Source organism: Phoxinus phoxinus (assembly GCF_949152265.1).
Source record: "Phoxinus phoxinus genome assembly, chromosome: 7".
NCBI lineage: Eukaryota > Metazoa > Chordata > Actinopteri > Cypriniformes > Leuciscidae > Phoxinus > Phoxinus phoxinus.
In genome coordinates, this window is record NC_136882.1 from 40,595,033 (window position 1) to 40,612,532 (window position 17,500).

The following is a 17,500-nucleotide window of genomic DNA, read 5'->3' on the forward strand; positions in this document are numbered from 1 at the left end:
TAATAAACAGAAGAACTGGTGTAGATGTGGGGGTTTACTGGTTTACTGTATTTATGGGTAATAAACAGAAGAACTGGTGTAGATGTGTGGGTTTGCTGGTTTACTGTATTTATGGGTAATAAACAGAAGAACTGGTGTAGATGTGTGGGTTTACTGGTTTACTGTATTTATGTGTAATACACAGAAGAACTGGTGTAGATGTGTGGGTTTACTGGTTTACTGTATTTATGGGTAATAAACAGAAGAACTGGTGTAGATGTGGGGGTTTACTGGTTTACTGTATTTATGGGTAATAAACAGAAGAACTGGTGTAGATGTGTGGGTTTACTGGTTTACTGTATTTATGGGTAATAAACAGAAGAACTGGTGTAGATGTGTGGGTTTACTGGTTTACTGTATTTATGGGTAATAAACAGAAGAACTGGTGTAGATGTGTGGGTTTACTGGTTTACTGTATTTATGGGTAATAAACAGAAGAACTGGTGTAGATGTGGGGGTTTACTGGTTTACTGTATTTATGGGTAATAAACAGAAGAACTGGTGTAGATGTGGGGGTTTACTGGTTTACTGTATTTATGGGTAATAAACAGAAGAACTGGTGTAGATGTGGGGGTTTACTGGTTTACTGTATTTATGGGTAATAAACAGAAGAACTGGTGTAGATGTGTGGGTTTACTGGTTTACTGTATTTATGGGTAATAAACAGAAGAACTGGTGTAGATGTGGGGGTTTACTGGTTTACTGTATTTATGGGTAATAAACAGAAGAACTGGTGTAGATGTGTGGGTTTACTGGTTTACTGTATTTATGGGGTAATATACAGGAGAACTGGTGTAGATGTGTGGGTTTACTGGTTTACTGTATTTATGGGTAATAAACAGAAGAACTGGTGTAGATGTGTGAGTTTACTGGTTTACTGTATTTATGGGGTAATACACAGGAGAACTGGTGTAGATGTGTGGGTTTACTGGTTTACTGTATTTATGGGTAATAAACAGAAGAACTGGTGTAGATGTGTGGGTTTACTGGTTTACTGTATTTATGGGGTAATACACAGGAGAACTGGTGTAGATGTGTGGGTTTACTGGTTTACTGTATTTATGGGTAATACACAGAAGAACTGGTGTAGATGTGTGGGTTTACTGGTTTACTGTATTTATGGGTAATAAACAGAAGAACTGGTGTAGATGTGGGGGTTTACTGGTTTACTGTATTTATGGGTAATAAACAGAAGAACTGGTGTAGATGTGGGGGTTTACTGGTTTACTGTATTTATGGGTAATAAACAGAAGAACTGGTGTAGATGTGTGGGTTTACTGGTTTACTGTATTTATGGGGGTAATAAACAGGAGAACTGGTGTAGATGTGTGGGTTTACTGGTTTACTGTATTTATGGGGTAATACACAGGAGAACTGGTGTAGATGTGTGGGTTTACTGGTTTACTGTATTTATGGGTAATAAACAGAAGAACTGGTGTAGATGTGTGGGTTTACTGGTTTACTGTATTTATGGGTAATAAACAGAAGAACTGGTGTAGATGTGGGGGTTTACTGGTTTACTGTATTTATGGGTAATAAACAGAAGAACTGGTGTAGATGTGGGGGTTTACTGGTTTACTGTATTTATGGGTAATAAACAGAAGAACTGGTGTAGATGTGGGGGTTTACTGGTTTACTGTATTTATGGGTAATAAACAGAAGAACTGGTGTAGATGTGTGGGTTTGCTGGTTTACTGTATTTATGGGTAATAAACAGAAGAACTGGTGTAGATGTGTGGGTTTACTGGTTTACTGTATTTATGTGTAATACACAGAAGAACTGGTGTAGATGTGTGGGTTTACTGGTTTACTGTATTTATGGGTAATAAACAGAAGAACTGGTGTAGATGTGGGGGTTTACTGGTTTACTGTATTTATGGGTAATACACAGGAGAACTGGTGTAGATGTGTGGGTTTACTGGTTTACTGTATTTATGGGTAATACACAGAAGAACTGGTGTAGATGTGTGGGTTTACTGGTTTACTGTATTTATGGGTAATAAACAGAAGAACTGGTGTAGATGTGGGGGTTTACTGGTTTACTGTATTTATGGGTAATAAACAGAAGAACTGGTGTAGATGTGGGGGTTTACTGGTTTACTGTATTTATGGGTAATAAACAGAAGAACTGGTGTAGATGTGTGGGTTTACTGGTTTACTGTATTTATGGGGGTAATAAACAGGAGAACTGGTGTAGATGTGTGGGTTTACTGGTTTACTGTATTTATGGGGTAATACACAGGAGAACTGGTGTAGATGTGTGGGTTTACTGGTTTACTGTATTTATGGGTAATAAACAGAAGAACTGGTGTAGATGTGTGGGTTTACTGGTTTACTGTATTTATGGGTAAAAAAACGGAAGAACTGGTGTAGATGTGGGGGTTTACTGGTTTACTGTATTTATGGGTAATAAACAGAAGAACTGGTGTAGATGTGGGGGTTTACTGGTTTACTGTATTTATGGGTAATACACAGAAGAACTGGTGTAGATGTGTGGGTTTACTGGTTTACTGTATTTATGGGTAATAAACAGGAGAACTGGTGTAGATGTGGGGGTTTACTGGTTTACTGTATTTATGGGGGTAATAAACAGAAGAACTGGTGAAGATGTGGGGGTTTACTGGTTTACTGTATTTATGGGGTAATACACAGGAGAACTGGTGTAGATGTGTGGGTTTACTGGTTTACTGTATTTATGGGTAATAAACAGAAGAACTGGTGTAGATGTGTGGGTTTACTGGTTTACTGTATTTATGGGTAATAAACAGAAGAACTGGTGTAGATGTGGGGGTTTACTGGTTTACTGTATTTATGGGGTAATAAACAGAAGAACTGGTGTAGATGTGTGGGTTTACTGGTTTACTGTATTTATGGGTAATAAACAGAAGAACTGGTGTAGATGTGGGGGTTTACTGGTTTACTGTATTTATGGGGTAATAAACAGAAGAACTGGTGTAGATGTGTGGGTTTACTGGTTTACTGTATTTATGGGTAATAAACAGAAGAACTGGTGTAGATGTGGGGGTTTACTGGTTTACTGTATTTATGGGTAATAAACAGAAGAACTGGTGTAGATGTGTGGGTTTACTGGTTTACTGTATTTATGGGTAATAAACAGAAGAACTGGTGTAGATGTGGGGGTTTACTGGTTTACTGTATTTATGGGTAATACACAGAAGAACTGGTGTAGATGTGTGGGTTTACTGGTTTACTGTATTTATGGGTAATAAACAGAAGAACTGATGTAGATGTGTGGGTTTACTGGTTTACTGTATTTATGGGTAATAAACAGAAGAACTGGTGTAGATGTGTGGGTTTACTGGTTTACTGTATTTATGGGTAATAAACAGAAGAACTGGTGTAGATGTGTGGGTTTACTGGTTTACTGTATTTATGGGTAATACACAGAAGAACTGGTGTAGATGTGTGGGTTTACTGGTTTACTGTATTTATGGGTAATAAACAGAAGAACTGGTGTAGATGTGTGGGTTTACTGGTTTACTGTATTTATGGGTAATACACAGAAGAACTGGTGTAGATGTGTGGGTTTACTGGTTTACTGTATTTATGGGTAATAAACAGAAGAACTGGTGTAGATGTGGGGGTTTACTGGTTTACTGTATTTATGGGTAATAAACAGAAGAACTGGTGTAGATGTGGGGGTTTACTGGTTTACTGTATTTATGGGTAATAAACAGAAGAACTGGTGTAGATGTGGGGGTTTACTGGTTTACTGTATTTATGGGGTAATACACAGGAGAACTGGTGTAGATGTGGGGGTTTACTGGTTTACTGTATTTATGGGTAATAAACAGAAGAACTGGTGTAGATGTGTGGGTTTACTGGTTTACTGTATTTATGGGTAATAAACAGAAGAACTGGTGTAGATGTGGGGGTTTACTGGTTTACTGTATTTATGGGTAATAAACAGAAGAACTGGTGTAGATGTGGGGGTTTACTGGTTTACTGTATTTATGGGTAATAAACAGAAGAACTGGTGTAGATGTGTGGGTTTACTGGTTTACTGTATTTATGGGTAATAAACAGAAGAACTGGTGTAGATGTGGGGGTTTACTGGTTTACTGTATTTATGGGTAATAAACAGAAGAACTGGTGTAGATGTGTGGGTTTACTGGTTTACTGTATTTATGGGTAATAAACAGGAGAACTGGTGTAGATGTGGGGGTTTACTGGTTTACTGTATTTATGGGTAATAAACAGAAGAACTGGTGTAGATGTGTGGGTTTACTGGTTTACTGTATTTATGGGTAATAAACAGAAGAACTGGTGTAGATGTGGGGGTTTACTGGTTTACTGTATTTATGGGTAATAAACAGAAGAACTGGTGTAGATGTGGGGGTTTACTGGTTTACTGTATTTATGGGTAATAAACAGAAGAACTGGTGTAGATGTGGGGGTTTACTGGTTTACTGTATTTATGGGTAATAAACAGGAGAACTGGTGTAGATGTGTGGGTTTACTGGTTTACTGTATTTATGGGTAATAAACAGAAGAACTGGTGTAGATGTGGGGGTTTACTGGTTTACTGTATTTATGGGTAATAAACAGAAGAACTGGTGTAGATGTGTGGGTTTACTGGTTTACTGTATTTATGGGTAATAAACAGAAGAACTGGTGTAGATGTGGGGGTTTACTGGTTTACTGTATTTATGGGTAATAAACAGAAGAACTGGTGTAGATGTGTGGGTTTGCTGGTTTACTGTATTCATGGGATAATAAACAGAAGAACTGGTGTAGATGTGTGGGTTTACTGGTTTACTGTATTTATGGGATAATAAACAGAAGAACTGGTGTAGATGTGTGGGTTTACTGGTTTACTGTATTTATGGGTAATAAACAGAAGAACTGGTGTAGATGTGTGGGTTTACTGGTTTACTGTATTTATGGGTAATAAACAGAAGAACTGGTGTAGATGTGTGGGTTTACTGGTTTACTGTATTTATGGGTAATAAACAGAAGAACTGGTGTAGATGTGTGGGTTTACTGGTTTACTGTATTTATGGGTAATAAACAGAAGAACTGGTGTAGATGTGGGGGTTTACTGGTTTACTGTATTTATGGGTAATAAACAGAAGAACTGGTGTAGATGTGTGGGTTTACTGGTTTACTGTATTTATGGGTAATAAACAGAAGAACTGGTGTAGATGTGGGGGTTTACTGGTTTACTGTATTTATGGGGTAATACACAGGAGAACTGGTGTAGATGTGTGGGTTTACTGGTTTACTGTATTTATGGGTAATAAACAGAAGAACTGGTGTAGATGTGTGGGTTTACTGGTTTACTGTATTTATGGGGTAATAAACAGAAGAACTGGTGTAGATGTGGGGGTTTACTGGTTTACTGTATTTATGGGTAATACACAGAAGAACTGGTGTAGATGTGTGGGTTTACTGGTTTACTGTATTTATGGGTAATAAACAGAAGAACTGGTGTAGATGTGGGGGTTTACTGGTTTACTGTATTTATGGGGTAATACACAGGAGAACTGGTGTAGATGTGTGGGTTTACTGGTTTACTGTATTTATGGGTAATAAACAGAAGAACTGGTGTAGATGTGTGGGTTTACTGGTTTACTGTATTTATGGGGTAATAAACAGAAGAACTGGTGTAGATGTGGGGGTTTACTGGTTTACTGTATTTATGGGTAATACACAGAAGAACTGGTGTAGATGTGGGGGTTTACTGGTTTACTGTATTTATGGGTAATAAACAGAAGAACTGGTGTAGATGTGGGGGTTTACTGGTTTACTGTATTTATGGGTAATAAACAGAAGAACTGGTGTAGATGTGTGGGTTTACTGGTTTACTGTATTTATGGGTAATAAACAGAAGAACTGGTGTAGATGTGTGGGTTTACTGGTTTACTGTATTTATGGGTAATAAACAGAAGAACTGGTGTAGATGTGTGGGTTTACTGGTTTACTGTATTTATGGGTAATAAACAGGAGAACTGGTGTAGATGTGTGGGTTTACTGGTTTACTGTATTTATGGGTAATAAACAGAAGAACTGGTGTAGATGTGTGGGTTTACTGGTTTACTGTATTTATGGGTAATAAACAGAAGAACTGGTGTAGATGTGGGGGTTTACTGGTTTACTGTATTTATGGGTAATAAACAGAAGAACTGGTGTAGATGTGGGGGTTTACTGGTTTACTGTATTTATGGGTAATAAACAGAAGAACTGGTGTAGATGTGTGGGTTTACTGGTTTACTGTATTTATGGGTAATAAACAGAAGAACTGGTGTAGATGTGTGGGTTTACTGGTTTACTGTATTTATGGGATAATAAACAGGAGAACTGGTGTAGATGTGTGGGTTTACTGGTTTACTGTATTTATGGGTAATAAACAGAAGAACTGGTGTAGATGTGTGGGTTTACTGGTTTACTGTATTTATGGGATAATAAACAGGAGAACTGGTGTAGATGTGGGGGTTTACTGGTTTACTGTATTTATGGGATAATAAACAGAAGAACTGGTGTAGATGTGTGGGTTTGCTGGTTTACTGTATTTATGGGGATAATACACAGAAGAACTGGTGTAGATGTGGGGGTTTACTGGTTTACTGTATTTATGGGGATAATAAACAGGAGAACTGGTGTAGATGTGGGGGTTTACTGGTTTACTGTATTTATGGGGATAATAAACAGGAGAACTGGTGTAGATGTGTGGGTTTGCTGGTTTACTGTATTTATGGGGATAATACACAGAAGAACTGGTGTAGATGTGGGGGTTTACTGGTTTACTGTATTTATGGGGTAATACACAGAAGAACTGGTGTAGATGTGTGGGTTTACTGGTTTACTGGTTTACTGTATTTATGGGTAATAAACAGAAGAACTGGTGTAGATGTGTGGGTTTACTGGTTTACTGTATTTATGGGTAATAAACAGAAGAACTGGTGTAGATGTGTGGGTTTACTGGTTTACTGTATTTATGGGTAATACACAGAAGAACTGGTGTAGATGTGTGGGTTTAGTGGATACCTGGAGTAACGGACCGCACCACCACTGGTTTCTCGCTGCCCGCCACGAAGCCGAAGCCGAGAACCGGGTCGCGTCTCATTTCAACCTTTCTCGGTGCTGGAGGGACAAACCTCTCCACATCAATGCGGACCTCCTCCAGAGAGCTCGACTGGGAGAGATGACTGGGAGAACCAGAGGAACAGAGAACACATAATCAGAGTTAACATGAACTCACAATCTACTGCTTTAAACCTTTAGGTTCATGTTTTATTTTATTTTATATATTTTTTTTTATCATAGACTACTGGTATAAAATGCATATAATATCAATATATTTCAATAATATATGGCTTATATAGTGAGAATATTGAGGATAACAGCCTCAAACTGAGCAACAATATAGAGTTTGATGCGGATGTTGATTTATATGAAATTCTATATCAATAGCTGTCACTAATGTCTTAGTAAGATGATATTTAAATGCTCAGTTTTATGACCAAATCTCTGTGGTTTTAGAACATATAATGCAATGATGATTGAGAGACAAACTAATAAACCTTCCTCAAAACCCTGATCATCATATTTGATACTCATGACTTTTATAATAAATGATGTCTGGATAAGCAAGTAAACCTCAGATCAGTTGAAATATTACTAACAATATCAGTTATTCTTATGTTTACTGGATAAAAATCAGACTCGTGAAGCTCGAGCTGGAGGAGGACGTCTGCACAGTTAAAGATCTTCACCTGATAAACAGAGACACTATCAGTCACACACTGAGGACTGGAGAGAGTGTGTGCTAGCAATGTTTTGATCATTTACAGGCATTTTGCGCATAAAATACGATCCAGTGGGATTTATAAGATATTCATGGCCTTTTTTCTCATGATGGTGTTTTTCAAACAAGTTTTCGTTCTCAGGCTCGACTAGAACAGGTTTTCTGCTGGAATGTTGATTATTCTCCTCATATTCTCCAGTGTTGCGGCTCCTCTCTTCCCAGTCTGTCAGTAACTCTCTGTTTACTTCCTGTGTCTATGAAGCCCCTCCTCCTGAAAAGCACACTGTGCTCTGATTGGTCTGCTGGAGCAGTGTGTTGTGATTGGTCGAGCGCTTCGAGTGTGTTTGGGAAATGCCCCGCCCCTTACCATAACCGCCAGTTTAACACACTACTAACTAACTCAACCAGGCCCCGCCCCTTTATTCTGCGTATTAATTATTATAATGAGGAATATTGTGACGTGGAAGAAACTCGAGACTACAGTGGAGGCGTTTGAGGAGTTCAGAAACACTGACTCTGATATAGAGAAGAACTCTGTTTTTAATGATCACAGCAACACTACACACTGAAGAGAGATGAACGTGTAAAAAGCAGAATATGCTCTTTAAATAAGCAGGAATAAAGGAAAGCTTGCGCATGCAGTTCCCCGCAGGTGTCCAGACTACACAACTCTGACTGACCTCGTTCAGAACAGAGCCGGGAGACGGGAGGTTTGACAGTCGTGGATCAGACACAACATTATTAAGATCCTGTGGGAGTGATTGTGCTCGGCTCTTGAGGCCCCGGGGCCGTGATGTAGGGGGAGGGGAACAATGACTGTGTGGTACAAAACGGTTCAAGAAGAAAATGCTGCAAACGTTACACACATTAATATGGCTTAATGCAACAGTCGTAACACAAAGACTGATTTCATTACAGAAACATCTAGTTTAGTCAGGGCGCAGCTGATTGGTCCTTTACATGCGATCACATCACTACTGCATGGCACAAGCTGATTGGCTCTGCTGATCCTTCAGCCAATGAGATTGCTTGCTCAACATTTAAACGGTCATAATTAGCTGGTCACCCCCCCACCTCCCCAGCTCCACCTGCCTAGATCTGACACAGGACGGATGTCTGTTCATGCAAACGCTTAACAGAAAATGAAGATGTGTTATTAGTATTGTAATCTTAAAGTTGTGCTATACAATAAAATAATGGGTAACACTTTACAATAATATTCATTAGTTAACTACATTAACATGAACTAATAATGAACTGCACTTATACAGCATTTATTAATCTTTGTTAATTTCAACATTTACTAATACTTTATTAAATATTGTTAACATTAGTTAATGCGCTGTGAGCTAACATGAACTAACAATGAACGGCTGTTATTTTTTAGTTAACTAACATTAACAAAGATTAATAAATACAGCTCATCGTTAGTTCATGTTATTTAATACATTAACTATTGTTAACTAATGAACCTTATTATAAAGTGTAAAATAATGATTAAATACTTGTTTTTTTATTTTGCAGTACAATATGATAGTCGGTTTGGTTATTTTTATTGATAAGCACTACAAAAATCATATTTTTTTCATATAACTGCTCTATTCTTGAGGAGGGAACATGAAACCAGGACATATAAATGGAGAAATAAAAACATCACAAATACAGCAAACCCGTGAATATTCAACATATCGTCAGTCCTGTTACTGATCAGAGTCTATTATTATACTTCAGATGTGTTGGAATGACTTCATTTATGAGATGAGTGCATGTAAACACCAGGACAAAATCATTCTGAGTGTGAATGAAAGAATTACGGTGGAAATAATCATAGTTAATTCTTAATTTAAGAAGAATAGCTTGTCAGAAACGTCATGAGACGCAGACTTCAGTAAAAACACATCATTTACACGTCTAATGTGCAGCGATTTCTTGAATTAGTGCATAAAAGTCTTCCCGTTATGTTCTGCCTCTGAATAAAACACAGCCTTTGGTGTGTATGTGCAGACATTATCTGTGTTTTATCACTCAACCTAAGATTTTATTGTGAATTTAATAGCATTATGTTTCTGCTTCACGCTCAGGTAACCAGCTAATGGCCTTTACATCACATCCTCTCGCGTTTCACTAATGCAATCTGTGCGAGATGCTCAGTCTTTATATCATCTTGCAGTGTGTGTGTGTGTGTGTGTGTGTGTGTGAGTGTGAGTGTGAGTGCGTGTGTGTGTGTGAGTGTGTTGGATAATTAAAGCCGTGGGCTGAAGGAGGCGTGAGGAAGAGCCATTATTCCCGACACATGTTCCAGCGCACAGAGAAGAGCTACAATTAATCTTTCAAGCTGTGGCGAGAGCGAGAGGTCGTGTGTGAGACTTCTGAACACACTCACACACACTCACACACACTCACACGCACACACACATACACAGGTTTAGCAAGAAATCTGTAAGAACACGTTTGATTTCATGCATTTGAGATGCTGAGACACAAAGTTCAAGGGTTGTGAGTTCAAGGCGGTTTGGGGAAGATCAAGTCAAGCCATCTTCATCTATACAGCGGTTTAACACACTGGGCCCTATTGTAACGCTCTGAAGCGCAAGTGTCAAACGCGAAACACAAGTAACTCTGTGGGCGGATCCCGGCGCTGTTGCTATTATACCGGCGGGATAAACGACTCTTGCGCCGACGCAAATCTAACATGTGTGTGTCTGAAGTCGCTTCATTACTCATAGGTGTGGTTTGGGCGTAACGTGAAATAAACCAATCAGAGCGTCCTCTCACATTCCCTTTAAGAGCCGGCGCGCTTGTTCCACGGCGGATTACTATTATCTAGATTTATGTATTTCTTCACATCTTCACGGACACAACAATGATTTCTCTCGTGTGTTAATATCTTTCCTTGTAATAATGTATGATTTGCAAAAATGAAAACTGCTGCGTCTGTTTAGATCAGAGAATCAAAGTGTGTGTGTTGTTCACACGCTACATAATGGCCAAGCACGCGCCCTTAAAATAGCATCTGACTAACGCGCGGCGCCGCTGTCTTTAGACTGGGTTTCTCCTGGTCAGTGGCGGAGTTGTTTTCTGGAACTGCAGAATATCACCAGGGAACGTTTGCGCCGGAACACACTCCTCTTTACACTGAACCGCCCCCCCGAGCGCAAGTTCATTCCCTAATTTACCGACGTGCGTCTGTGGAGGGAAGAGTCGCTGTGCGCGGGTGCAGAATAGGAATGAGACATGAGTCGTGTACAAAGTCAATTGTGCTGGGTGCAAGATAGAGCCCATGGAGTTCCACAGCAGCTTTACAGAGATCACAGGAGATTACAGTAACGGGAGATTACAGTAACGGGAGATTACAGTAACGGGAGATTACAGTAACGGGAGATTACAGTAACGGGAGATTACAGTAATGGGAGATTACAGTAACGGGAAATTACAGTAACGGGAGATTACAGTAACGGGAGATTACAGTAACGGGAGATTACAGTAACGGGAGATTACAGTAACGGGAGATTACAGTAACGGGAGATTACAGTAATGGGAGATTACAGTAACGGGAAATTACAGTAACGGGAAATTACAGTAACGGGAGATTACAGTAACGGGAGATTACAGTAACGGGAGATTACAGTAATGGGAGATTACAGTAACGGGAGATTACAGTAACGGGAGATTACAGTAATGGGAAATTACAGTAACGGGAAATTACAGTAACGGGAGATTACAGTAACGGGAGATTACAGTAACGGGAGATTACAGTAACGGGAGATTACAGTAACGGGAGATTACAGTAACGGGAGATTACAGTAACGGGAGATTACAGTAATGGGAGATTACAGTAACGGGAAATTACAGTAACGGGAAATTACAGTAACGGGAGATTACAGTAACGGGAGATTACAGTAACGGGAGATTACAGTAATGGGAGATTACAGTAACGGGAGATTACAGTAACGGGAGATTACAGTAACGGGAAATTACAGTGACGGGAAATTACAGTAACGGGAGATTACAGTAACGGGAGATTACAGTAACGGGAGATTACAGTAATGGGAGATTACAGTAACGGGAGATTACAGTAACGGGAGATTACAGTAATGGGAGATTACAGTAACGGGAGATTACAGTAATGGGAGATTACAGTAATGGGAGATTACAGTAACGGGAGATTACAGTAATGGGAGATTACAGTAACGGGAGATTACAGTAACGGGAGATTACAGTAACGGGAGATTACAGTAACGGGAGATTACAGTAACGGGAGATTACAGTAACGGGAGATTACAGTAACGGGAGATTACAGTAACGGGAGATTACAGTAACGGGAGATTACAGTAACAGTGTTCAGGCTTTACAGCAGATCTAGAATAAAGTTATTGTCCAGATAAATTAGTTTTGATAGATTCACTTCCGTTGTAAAGATCATTAGTTATTAACTTAGCGGCCGCTAACACGACACCATTCTAACAGAAAACACAAACTTTAATGTGTTCTGGCCGCTCATTCACACACACACACCAGTGTTTGGTCGAGAACACACACTCTGAAACCGGATCCACGGCGCAAGTTTTGAAATTTTTTGAAAAACGTAAACTTCAAAAACGTGAGTCTGTAAAACGCTGACGGCGTGCACATGCGTATTTAGTCTTTAGATATGAGCGTTTGAATATATACATATGTGTGTGTGTGTTATGTGTATGCTAGTTTGCGTGCACATGCGTATTTAGTCTTTAGATATGAGCGTTTGAATATATACATATGTGTGTGTGTGTTATGTGTATGCTAGTTTTACTGTTTTTACTCGCTGTAAAACACAATATACACACCTATGATGCTCATCAGCTGATGCTTTGCTACATCAAGGCAGGATTATTCAGCTGATGAACATCATAGGTGTGTATATTGTGTTTTACAGCGAGTAAAAACAGTAAAACTAGCATACACACATAACACACACACATATAACAGATATCACAATGCTTTCTCCAGCGGACACTGTCACACAGAAACACACACTGTAAATCTGCAGGAATATGAAAAGCAGAGACGAGTATGATCCTCTGCTGTGTGTGTGTGTGTGTGTGTGTGTGTGTGTGATCCAGGTTAATGCTGGATGATCGCAGTGAGGCGAGCGCTCGAGATAAAAATATGAATGGGATTTGTGCCATAACTCTCTAACCCGCCGAACAACATATGCGGCGGAGGAAACGCCTGGCCTGGACTTCAGCGATGACCGGCTGTCTGACATGGCCGGCTCCCAGAGCCCGATGACCAGTGTGTGTGTGTGTGTGTGCGTGTGTGTGTGTGTGTGTGTGTGTGTGTGTGTGTGTGTGTGTGTGTGTGTGTGTGTGTGTGTGTGTGTGTGCGTGCGTGCGTGCGTGCATGTGTGTGTGTGTGTGTGTTTCATACGGGTATACACACTGAACACAGGGGGTATTTTCAACTAAAGCTATGCTGGAAACTAGTGACTTAAAACTGTAGATATTAATGCACAGTTGATGAAAAACTAGGATAAAAATAATAAAGTGGGATAACACAGATCGCATAGCAAACGCTAAATCAACGTTGAATCAATGCATTTTGTGCAGTTTTATAATCTCAAACGTGCGGCAACAATATTACACAGTTAATGTCAAGCATACACACATGCGAACAGTTTATTACAGCAGTCTCACTTGAACTCGATTTATTTACGCTTGTGTTTAGAATAACGTCTTGTTTTCTACTTCTATATTCCAGGTTGTGTTGTGGACGGAGGAGAACGAAACACATGTTTATAATGTTTTGTTTTATTTAACTGCATTATTTCTGAATGTAATTATTAAATACACAATGTGCCTTATTGTCTCTCACTTATTATCAGGAGCAACTTATTTTCCAGAAAGATATGAAATATGCAAAAGATGAATATTTTGATGACCGCGCTGAACATGTAAATACTGTCGAGCACAAATCATCTCGGATCTGATGAACACTACACACACTTCTGCAGTCAACGCTTCTAAAACTGTCATAACTTCATATTTATCAACTAAAACCATATTGTATCTGATCAGCAATTTTGTTTTAAAGTTTTTAATGTTTTTTTTACCATTATATTAATTTACTTTAATTTAATTTAATTTATTATTATTATTATTTTATTTAATTTTCTTTTATAGATTCTTTGAAATTTCAAATGTTAGAAGATCTACAGCAAAAACCCAGTGTGATTTATGAAATATATCACTATATGAAATAATATCATATAATATAATAATAACAGTATGAATGCCATCGACTTCAGTAAATGAAGTGAAATTCCTTTAAACTTAAAACTCATGACACTAAAAATGAACAATTGTGATCAGCAAAATCTGTCGGATGATAACTCAGATCTGCAGTTTGACGGACGTGTGAATAAAGCATAAATGACCTGATGATGATGATGATGATGATGATTATTAATCGTGATTTCTCTGTCTTATGATGAGTCACATGGTTATTCAACGACAAGACACAAGACACACTCTCTGACTCACTCCTGCTGAGAAACGGTTCCTGACCCGCACTTCCCCACATGACCAGCAGGAGCGAACCCGATCTGGCGTCAGAGACTGATAACTGCACTTTTATACGGTTATGTGAATTATTGTAAATGCATCATGTTAATGGACTCTCATCCTCCTGGCCATTAGAGCGTCTCACGTTACCTGACGGATCGCATTACACAGGTGAGAAGCTCTTACCACGGTCTCAGTGTCGGCCGCACACACCGCCGGCACCTTAACTCACACCAAACTCATTTACACGCCAGACACACAGCCGGACGCACGGGAACTCGATGCAGAAGTGGACTCAATGCAGTTAGAGTTAGTTAGAGCCAAGCGGACGACTCCAGACTCGGATATAAATGAGCAAGTGCATCTATAAACGCAGTTCATGCTATTCCTTCTCCAGACAGTACAGTATATGCAGACGGCGCAGAATATATTGCAGCAAAATGGAAATAATGTCATGCAAAAACTATTTTAGACATTCATAACTCTCAACTGATCGACTAACTGTACACTCTAAAAAATGCTGGGTTATTTTAACCCCATTTTGGGTCAAATATGGACAAACCCAGCCGTTGGGTTACATTTTTTAATTACATTTTTAACCCAACGTTTTGGTTTGTCCATATTTGACCCAAAATTGGGTTGAAGCAACCCAGCATTTTTTAGAGTGTGTGATTCCAATGCAGTTAGTGTTAGTTAGAGCCAAGCGGACGACTCCAGACTCCAGACAATAACATCTATAAAGATCTATACATCTATAAAGGCAGTTCATGCTATTCCTTCTCCAGAAAGTACAGTATATGCAGACGGCGCAGAATATGCTGCAGCAGAATGCAAATAAATGCAAATAAATGCAAAAACTAATTTAGACATTCATAACTCTAAAATAAAATGACCAAATGCATCTATAAAGTATATGCAAACGACGCACAATATTAAAATAATGTCATGCAACTATTTTAGACATTCATAACCCTCAACTGACTGATTAGCTGTAATGTATATACATAATATATAAACTAAAGCCTAAGCAAAACATGTAGAGTGAATATAAATGCATCTATGGAATAAAAACGAGTATTTTGTGTTGTGAGCGTAGGCCGTCTGTAGGTTCTGGAACACAGCCTGTGTCTCTTATGTAAACTGTGTGTGTGTGTGTGTGTGTGTGTGTGTGTGTGTGTGTGTGTGTGTGTGTGTGTGTGTGTGCGTGTGTGTGTGTGTGTGTGTGTGTGTGTGTGTGTGTGTGTGTGTGTGTGTGTGTGTGTGTGTGTTCATTTTCATGTTCAGTCCGGTTCAGACTCTTGACGTTTGAAAGATGTCGTGTAAAGAGTGTAATTATGAACGCTTCTGCGGGACTAGAGGAGGACTGCCGGGTTTAAAGGCCAGATCACATCTCTCTCCAGTAAACACTGCACACATTCTGAAGAGCAGAACGCTCTATCTGGCTCCGTGTGCTGAGCTTTATCTGTGAAACAAGCTGAGCTTATTCTGTGCAATTAACAGTATCAGTGAATCCCGAACTTACACAGCACGCACGAACTGAAACTGCGGCCGCAAGTAAAATCTCCATTTATTTTCTCCACAGGCAAACTGACTTTAATGATAACGTATAATCTCTGAAGTCGGCCGTACTGTGAGCGGCGAGGTGGATAACCGGCGGGGTTTGCCGTCAGCTCGCATTATTTCAACTTAGTTTATAAATAATCATGCTTAACAGCAACATTCGTGGTGAAGAACTACATTACCCATGATGCTGTGCAGAAAATTAGCCCCGCCCACTCCCACAAAGCTGTCTTAACATATTATAGATATATATTGATCCTTCATTTTTAATGTGATCATGCTGTTCGCAATGCATCATGGGATTGTAGTTCTCTCCCTCACTAAAGCCGTTAACTTCAGTATGAAGATATGATGAATATGATGAATATGATGAAGATATGATGATGATAGTATGAAGATATGATTTGGATGAATCGCATCCAAAATAAAAGATTGTGTTTACATAATATATGTGTGTGAACTGTGTATCAATATTTAGTATATATAAATAAACACTTATGCATGTATATATTTAAGAAATATTTGCATGTATAGACTGTATATATATATATATATTTATACATAATGTATATTATATATAAATAACAAATTTTTCCTAAATGTATACTTGCACGTGTGTATTTATATATATAAATACAAAGTAATTATAAATACAAAGTGTTATTTTGGATGTGATCAGTCATTGCCCAGCACTATTTGTTTGTTCATTCTCCTCATAAACTGGTTTATGACACTCTAACCGAGACTTGTTATAAACCCCAGCGGGAGAGATGAAGCTTCCGTATCCAGCGACTCCAGATGCTGAACACCCCAGTGTGAGGACACCCATAACTCACACACTAACCAGCACACACACACACACACACTCACACACTAACCAGCACACACACACACACACACACACACACACACACACACACACTAACCAGCACACACACACACACACACACACACACTCACACACTAACCAGCACACACACACACACACACACTCACACACTAACCAGCACACACACACACACACACACACACACACACACACACACACTCACACACTAACCAGCACACACACACTCACACACTAACCAGCACACACACACACACACACACACTCACTCACACACTAACCAGCACACACACACACACACACACACACACACACACTCACTCACACACTAACCAGCACACACACACTAACCAGCACACACACACACACACACACACTCACACACTAACCAGCACACACACACACACACACACACACACACACACACACTCACACACTAACCAGCACACACACACACACACACACACACACACACACACACACACACACACACACACACACACACACACACTCACACACTAACCAGCACACACACACACACACACACACACACACACACACTAACCAGCACACACACACACACACACACTCACACTCACACACTAACCAGCACACACACACACACACACACACACACACACTCACACACTAACCAGCACACACACACACACACACACACACACTCACACACTAACCAGCACACACACACACACACACACACACACACACACACACACACACACACAC

General features: G+C 39.4%; 1 protein-coding gene across 3 annotated transcripts in view; it reads right to left on the reverse strand.

Moving 5' to 3' along the window:
• Positions 1-17,500, reverse strand: part of LOC307001918 (FERM and PDZ domain-containing protein 4-like) — a 96,361-nt gene that overhangs the window by 28,829 nt on the left and 50,032 nt on the right. For all 3 annotated transcript variants that reach the window (XM_079618992.1, XM_079618991.1, XM_079618993.1), the window contains exon 3: positions 7,048-7,208. In XM_079618992.1, the coding sequence (XP_079475118.1) occupies positions 7,048-7,208 (161 nt within the window). The remainder of the gene's footprint in view (positions 1-7,047; positions 7,209-17,500) is intronic.